Source organism: Lates calcarifer, linkage group LG6 (genome assembly GCF_001640805.2).
Source record: "Lates calcarifer isolate ASB-BC8 linkage group LG6, TLL_Latcal_v3, whole genome shotgun sequence".
NCBI lineage: Eukaryota > Metazoa > Chordata > Actinopteri > Centropomidae > Lates > Lates calcarifer.
Window position 1 is genome coordinate 18,584,908 of NC_066838.1, and position 8,276 is coordinate 18,593,183.

The following is an 8,276-nucleotide window of genomic DNA, read 5'->3' on the forward strand; positions in this document are numbered from 1 at the left end:
CACAACAACTTGATGAAAGAGTAGAAATTATAGCTGCAAATTGTCTGAATATTAACTAGAATGGTTGTGGATTTTCTGGTTTCAGGCACAGCTAACACTGAACACTTAGATTAAGATTAGAAAACATAATTTAATCATTGATTAGATTTATAACACAGCACATGACTCACACACCTGGTATCTTGACAGAATGGAATCATCTCTCCCTGCTCTTGATTTCCAGTATCCTCTTGATTAGATCGGTTGGCTGGATCACTATTTAGTCAGATAACTATCTGACTAAAGATAACTATCTGACTAAATAGCTGACTGATAAGATGTTTACATTGTAAATCTGAGAGTTCAATTCTTGCTAGACTCAATGAATCTTTAAGTCCAAGATCAAAGTCCTACCTCCAACCTATGTGAAGTTTAGAAACCACATTTGTGTTGTTTTTCAGTTAATTTCTTGCATTTTCCTCTTTATTAACAACAACTTGTGGTACTTGCTGAGAGCTACTCATGATATCTCAGTCTGATTGATTTGAGCAACCCTAAATGAAGCAGACTGTAGGCATTTTGACAAATGATGGTAGCACGTCCCATGAGCAGAATCACTAGATGCATTCAACTTTTTGCTGCACTGCAAAGCGCTGACTTGACATGGTATATACCGGGGCTTAAAACAATGTATGACTGTTAGAAATTTTGTCCAACTTTCACCAGTACTATGCATTGTCACCATGTCACATGACATTAAAACCTTGTGGAGCAAGGCACCTACAGTTTTCTGCAGTTGCTTTCCTCCGGGTCTGCTGACTTGGAACCACTTCTGCGATGACAGCACTTTGCCTAGATTGGCTTAAGGCTTCACTGATGTGCATGCCACAACAAATGTTTTTTATTTTAAGAACTTCAAATCAGTTATTTCAGCCAAAGCTGATATAACTTATTTGATCTCCTCCTTCTAGCAGCCCATGTTTTACATTATGGGCACCAACAAAATAGTTTTAATTTCCAGATAGAAAGCTATTAATCAGTTTAGTTCAGGGGTTTGTCCTTATAGGTCATATTTTTTATCCTTTATATTTAATTTCTTTTTGCCTTCCTGGTAATGAGGTTATTACTGTCAAGTCTATGATTCTCAATAAAATAGAGATAAATAAAAAAATGTGATCTCTGGAAACTACCAGTTATTCCATATGTAAACTACTGACTGAGCTAGTTGAGCATTTATGTTTAATTACATAGAAACAGTCCATATCTTTATCATTTCAGATAAGTTGTAGGTAATTTCTGATTGAGGAAAAAAAACGCACACACACAGTTCATGTTGCGTAACTTCCTTATATTTTCTTAAGTTAGGGTATTTGCAGTAACTGAATTACTACAAATGGTCAAATATGGGGCAGTAAAAGCTTTTGATTAGCATTCTACTTGTATCTAAACAAAAGTTTAGTTCGCTTTTCCTTCAGGAATTAAAATTTCTACATCATAATTAACAGGTCACGGCAGGAGGATATGGTAACATTTAACAAAGATGAAAGTCTCTGATCTGTGCAAATACTGGTCAAGGCTCTCACAACTAGACATAATGAAGACAGACAGTACTATTAGAGGACAATATTGCACATCAAACAGTTGTTTTTACAATATTAACTCTTATATTCATGCATAGATTCTGCAGGATAAATGAGTAAACAAATGACTAAAAATGCAATAATAAAATGTCACCTTGAGAGTAAAAGTCAAATGTTATCTGAATATGTTTCTTAAAAACACTGGTAAATTCTTATAATAAATATAGGATGATTTCAGGATTTGTAATAATCTAAAACATTACTATCATCTAAAAAAATATTTAGTAGGGTCAAATAAGGCAGTCTTTACACTTTTCCTTAATGAAAAACAGGTAATTAAAGACTATCACAAAAACAATATAAAAGAGCAGTTGACAGTAACAGTTACATGATTAATTTTCTCTAAAGTTTGTCTCAATGTTGAAAGTTTAAAAGATGACCCATATTTTGTCAATGCCCTGTCAAGTGGTTAAACAATGTCCACAGTGTTAGGCTCCTACAGGTTTATGCATTAAATGGTATACCCAGTTTAATGCCTCACTCCTCCTCTACAAGGGCCTCCATGATCACACAGAACCTGTTAGCTCAAATCTCTACTGAGGCACAAACTTCTCCTGCTCAAAGATTAGGTCAACAGCTTCTGCCACATCCTGAACAATGTGGCCTGGTTCCACAAGCGCAGGGTCAAATCTGAAGTCCCGGTGCCCATGAAACACAGTTTCTTTGATGCAGTGGCTTGCATCAGACGGCACCTCCGCATTAGGGTTGTAGACCCCTGTGCAGACTAGGACTGACTTGCAGGAAGTCGCGGAGGGCAGCGCTAGCTCGCTCTCCCACAGGTTGTCGATCTCCTCCTCCTGGGGCACAGGAGCGGTGGATCCTGTGGCGACCACCATCTTAGCGATGGCTTTGGGGTTCTTTCTGGCAACTCTCTCCTCCAGGTAGCGGTTATACAGATTGGCGCCATAGATGTCAGTCATAAGGTTATCCCTGAGAATGCAGAAGAGAGATGACTCAGTACCTAGGGTAGTATGCACAAAGTTAGCCAAGATATTGATTATGTGCAAGAATTTTTCTTTTTTTCTGCTGTCTGCAAACAAACACAGAACAGCTGTAGCAGCGCAACAGTAACAATCGTGATAAAAAGTTGAAGTGAAACATGCATGGTCTGAAAGAAATGTGTGGTATGTTCACTGGCACATTTGCAGGCGGCTGAAAGGGGACGAGTTCTGTTTTTTCCTCATGTTTTTTTAGTCACCAAATTATTGAGTAACATCTCAATAAGGTGACCTTTATTTTGATCTGGAGCACTTGTTCCCGCTTTCTGTCTCTTTTCATTACATTGTTCTTGGATTGCATCAAAGTCAATTAAGAACATGATGTAATTTCATTTATGTGTTCACATGCTATTGGCTACATTTGCAAGACAGAGAAAGAGAGAAACTTGGTGCCTTACCCGATAGCATAGAGGGAGGTGATGGGAAGTTTCCATTGCCGCTGCATGGCCTGGCTTCTGATGAGGTATTCCGCAAAATGGTAGGTCAGCTCACTAGGTTTTCCCATGAGAGCCTCGTACTTCAGGTCTTTACCTGTTATCTTCTTATATATGTTTTCTAAGCACACGAGAAATGTCCCATGGCCAAACCTGAGACAAAATGAGGTAGTGTGAGACAGAATGATATCTTGACTCATTCATTTGGTAGCTTCCAAGACTGTGCTTTGGCTGCCAATGTTAATAATTGAAATTCTTGTTCTTTTAAATTTTCTGTGACAGCACTTGTTTTTAAAGGTTACCGTGGAGAATGTGCTTCAGCCATCCACATGAGATCCATGTTGCAGGCAAGCAAGGGGAGATGAGGCATCTTTTGGGTTTGGTGAACACTGCTGAGGTTACCACTGGTCAACAACACGTCAATTATCAGCTGCAGGTTGGTCTCCCATCGAATCGGCTCCCCGAACAGAACCACAGCTGTGTGTGAAATAAAACAGGAAAAACTTTAATCACTGACGCAGATGTTAGTGAGTTAAGATGAAACCTTACATGTTCTTACCTTCAACCTTAGGAAGGTTGCCAACAGGATTGGACTGAAATGAAAGAAGGGAAACTAAACATGTGCTGCTGAATATGACTAAAAAACACTATATTTCTACAATTGACATCTAATTTCTACCCCAGATTTCAATAGCTTACCGGCAGTTTGGGTCTCCTGTTGTGATCTACCATGTCCAGCAGTGGGTACGATTCCCTCAGCATATCAATACTGACAACATTCTTAAAGCCCACGCTAAAGACAGAGTGTTAAGGAGAATTGGAGAGCATTATTCAAGTACAACTTTAAAATAAATCCTGCATGGAAAACATAAGAAACTGAGATTTCAGGATACTTTTTAGCAATTTCCATGACTGGCCCCTGTCCTGACACCAGCACACACTTATCATGGAACTTCTTGAACATCCTCAGGGGACTATGAGACATGATGACTTGATCTTGTGTGATCTACGAACAGAGCAATTGTTAGGAGAGGTTAGTGGCAGAGTCTACATACAACAATCACAAATCCTCCATAGCAGTCTCAATAGTTTGATAACTCACAGGTACTCCCAGGATGTGAGAAAGCTGGTCTGCTTTTGTTTGTCTGAGGCAGTTCCCTGCATTTGTGACAAAAACAACTGGCACCACAAATTGTCCCTGAGAGTCAACCAACTTCTCGAACGCCTTTTTTGCGGCAGGGATTAGCAACCTTCCCCGGACAAGTACGCCATCAATGTCGAACAACAGCCCAAAACTTGGCTGTGGCTGTAGAAGGGGTGGGACGGGTACAGGTTAGTCAGCTTAACGGCATGCAAGAAAATGAAAGGATACAGCTTTTTTTTTTTTTTTTTAACAAGCAGAGAAATATGCAACACAATGTGGATAAAGGATGACTAATTGGTCAAAATGATCGAAATTTGGGTGAAATGATGATTCACTTAGTAACTGATGGGCTTTACAGTGGTGCAATGATGAAAGAGCAGGATAATTTGTGACTATGCACACTATCGAAGGATGATTTGTCATGTCTTTATAGAAATTGTAATGTCTGTAAATATTGTTTCCAAACATTGCAGTTCATCTCTAATAACATTTGTGTCAGGGTTGACTCTGCAGCATGAAATAATATGGACCCTTTATTACATTTGCAACGCACAGGGCAACCACAGAAGAATCCATAGTGGGAATCCTATGGTGACACAGCAGTAGGCTACGTAGGGGCATTTGGTTACATTGTTGGCATATTACAAGTAATCTAACAGCTACCCAAACAGATGTGTAAAGATCTTTATGTGCTTATTTTTAGTGTTTTGCCCTGTAACTGGGGCTGTAACAACAAACTGGGAACACGATGTATCAGCGGTTGTTTTTCTCATGAGGGAAAATACAGTTAAGCTACATCTGCTGTTGTCCCTGATGTCAGATCCCCTGTTGTTTCATCCCTGCCAGCCAGCGCAGCCACATCTGACAAAAAGTTGCATGCAACACTGTATGCAACGTCGATCTGATACATCCTAACGAAAAAAAATCTGAACCCTCTACAAAGTATTGTTTGCCTGAGCCGAGGCGCAGCAACAGCTCCAACCGTACCTTGCTATTAGACTGAGTTCCGCAAAACCCGCACCGAGAACCGACAATCCCAGCTTTTCGTCTGGCTTGACGGTTACTCAGGGTGTACAAGCCCCGGCAAAGCGGCAGGAGTCCCTTCATCTCCTTTATTTATCACCGGGTTCTAAAAAAAAAAGGTTTAGAAAAAAGAATAGGAACCCTGCATGAACCATGAGCCGGCTCGCTCCGGCCGCGCAGGCTGCTCGGCTTGTTTTTTTCTGATATTCTCTCGCCCGTTCATTTGACTGGGCGAGACCCGATGACGACATATGAGGAGTAGGAGGGTCTCTTGCTGCATCTGTGCCGGAAGGAGCTGTGTAAAGCTGCATCTGCACCGCAGCCCCCGCTGCCATTTTAGACACCGAGGTGGAGCTTACCATTTCTTGCTCGCATAAGCACCACTGCGGAAATATGCGAGCTCATCGATCACCATTACACCGATCACCAGTTTTCTATTAAAGTATTCGTCATGGTGGGTCGTTTATTTGCAGCTGTGAGGCACAACATGGATACCAGTGGACTTTTAGAGTTAGTTCTCCATTTTAGTCGTCGTCTTTCACTAGAAAGGTCTACCCTCGTGTGGCTACATTTGCTTCAAGCAACCAGCAGGAATTTGACAGGGAAATCTGACACCCTCTGTTAGAGACAGCAGAATTCCCATCCCAGTTTTACCCAGCATAGGCTAACATAGAGTGAAAGTCCCTTATCTGTGGTCCCTTATAGCCTGCACTGAAAAGTGTGGCTGCACAAATTTAACAAATGTACATTTCAGGATACATGTGGCTGAATTGTGGAGATGTAATTCTGCAGATGCGCTGCATTGACACAGCAAGACCGCATAAACATTTATGTGGAACAAAGAAAGCAGGATTAAGTGTATATCTATCAGATTATCTTGCGTATGGGCTTCTTTGAAGGCTCATGTGACTCATCATAAAGGCTCGTGTGTTGGATAGGCTGTAGCTCAGACTTAACTCCTTTTAAAAGACAGATCACTTGAGAGCTGGTAAAGTCATTTCAAAGCAAGCTTTCAAATATATATTTTGCACTCAAATCAGACAATAGGTCATCCCCGTGCTCCTCCAGCTTTATTGATAGTTTAAAATTACATTTCTATTTTCTAGGACTTCAGTTGCACTTTCCTTCCGACTTAAAAACTGAGTACAAGCAAATGGTATTTATACAGTAGTCTAAGTGATATTGTACAAAAATAACATTTTGATTTCTGTGAAAACATTTTTCATTCCCAAATAACTCCTAATTCTGCTGTTCTGACAACTGTTCTTGATGTTAAATTTTGCCAAGATAAAAAAAAAGAATTCCAAAGCCATTTTTAAAAGGAAAAGTCTCCCTTGGACTACCAAGTGATATTTAAATTGTAAACAGATTTCTATAAAAGAATGTGTTTCTTTTAATACCTCCAAAATTTTTATATCTTAGCAATATAACATGTAGTTTGTTATCGCCCTCTTAGCTGCTTGTAGGGCTGAAATGCATCATGTTATGAACTGTTTCCATTTCATACTCTCTTGGCCAACTCATATATCCCACTAAAACAAACCAAAATAACCATACATGGAAGTTCGGTTTCTATTTACTCCCTTCTTCTATCTCATTTTACTGAGACTCACTTCCACAAGCTCAGAGGTCCTATAGGTTCCCATATGTTTAGTCCCATTTATTCATCTCTGATCACCAGTGGCTTGGAAAGGGGGGTTCTTTAACAAAGCATTATACATAACACCGCTACCAAACTAAAACATTTTTGTATTGAATGCAGAAAGATATTTTTTTCACCCCTTTCATTGTATTACATGTCGAGAGGCTCACTGGCCTGGGACTAGCCTCTGTTAGCCAACCTTTGGCCAGTGAAGAGGATTCAGAGAAAATAATACAACCAACCATCAATCTGAAAAAAGGAGGGGCAACAGAGGGCACTGATTATGCGGTGGCTTCAATGGTGCACTCTTTTGCCAGGTGGCCCGCCTTTCCGCAGTTGTAGCAGTTGGTCTCGCTGGCTTTACTGCAGTGCACAGCAACATGACCAATCTCACCACACCTAGGGGAGATAACAGTTATTAGTTTCTACAAAGAAATACAATTGTGGCTAACTTATTCAAATCAGCCTATTTTAAGATTATTATGGACAGATGTAAAATAATTTATTACGGGATGTCAAACTACAATGCTAGCAAAATGGAACTACAAGTAAACACTCACCTGTAACATTTCACCTTATCGCAAAGTTTCTGGATGTGGCCAAACCCACCGCAGGAGTAGCACTTCTGCTCGTTGGCATGATCACAGTCACGGGCCATGTGACCAGCTTTGCCGCAGGTGTAGCAGAGCTGCTCCCTCTCCTTTTTGGGCTCCTTGCAGTCCCGGGAAATGTGGCCACTCCTGTGGCAGTTGTAGCACGCTATAATGGGAAAAAATTTAAAACAAAAGCAGTTTGTTAAAAATGCTTTGCTGTAAATTTCGGAGAAAAAGACTGTTTGGCTGTTAAAACAGTAAATATTACTGTTAGCATTGTGTAATGATGACTTTAAAATGTTGATGCAACTACTTCTATTATTGTGTTGTAAGTTAAAATGAACTAAAACAAACAGAACTGGAATGCACACCATCCTCAGTTTGGTCGCAGTCCCTGGCCATGTGTCCTTGGTCTCCACAACGATAGCAGAACAGCTCTGTAATGACACAGACAGATTGGCATGAAAAAATGAATAGAAGAAAAGATATTTATTTATGGATTCAACTCCCAAAGTGTTTCTCCTCAAAATTAATATGTTCCACTGGGAATACTGCGCTAAGATCCATCTGTAATCCCAAAACTACAACTGTACGTGAATAACGAATGAAAGTGCCATTAGAAATTAAATAATGTGCAGCCCGGCTATTTTGTGATAATTATTTTGTACTGGGTGTGGCCTGCATAGTATATAGTACCCTTGCCTCGTCCCCGACCCCTGCCACGTCCACGTGCACCGCTGGCATTGGGGCAATGCTTGATCCAATGCCCGGAGCGGCCGCATCCAAAGCACTCACTGTTGCTGCTCATCTCCATTACCTAAAT

The 8,276-nt window shown here is 40.4% G+C and overlaps 2 protein-coding genes across 7 annotated transcripts in view; both read right to left on the reverse strand.

Moving 5' to 3' along the window:
- Window positions 1-1,310: 1,310 nt before the first annotated feature.
- On the reverse strand, window positions 1,311-5,532 carry LOC108900164 (haloacid dehalogenase-like hydrolase domain-containing 5). Its single transcript, XM_018701058.2, has 8 exons — window positions 5,183-5,532; window positions 4,154-4,357; window positions 3,945-4,057; window positions 3,751-3,844; window positions 3,611-3,644; window positions 3,354-3,528; window positions 3,016-3,204; window positions 1,311-2,549 (listed from the first exon to the last, which is right to left on the reverse strand). The coding sequence occupies exons 1-8, from the start codon at window positions 5,300-5,302 to the stop codon at window positions 2,153-2,155; spliced, it is 1,326 nt and encodes a 441-aa protein (XP_018556574.1). The 5' UTR covers window positions 5,303-5,532; the 3' UTR covers window positions 1,311-2,152.
- Window positions 5,533-6,269: 737 nt separating this feature from the next.
- The window catches only part of cnbpa (CCHC-type zinc finger, nucleic acid binding protein a), a 144,716-nt gene continuing 142,709 nt past the window's right edge, over window positions 6,270-8,276 (reverse strand). For 2 of the 6 annotated variants that reach the window (XM_051071309.1, XM_018701060.2), the window contains exons 2-5: window positions 8,150-8,270; window positions 7,813-7,890; window positions 7,421-7,619; window positions 6,270-7,259 (exon numbers count right to left, since the gene is read on the reverse strand). In XM_051071309.1, coding sequence (XP_050927266.1) covers window positions 7,142-7,259; window positions 7,421-7,619; window positions 7,813-7,890; window positions 8,150-8,267 — 513 coding nt within the window. In that variant the 5' untranslated portion in view covers window positions 8,268-8,270 and the 3' untranslated portion in view covers window positions 6,270-7,141. The remainder of the gene's footprint in view (window positions 7,260-7,420; window positions 7,620-7,812; window positions 7,891-8,149; window positions 8,271-8,276) is intronic. The other 4 variants (XM_051071310.1, XM_018701061.2, XM_051071311.1 and 1 more) reach the window with 3 other exon arrangements.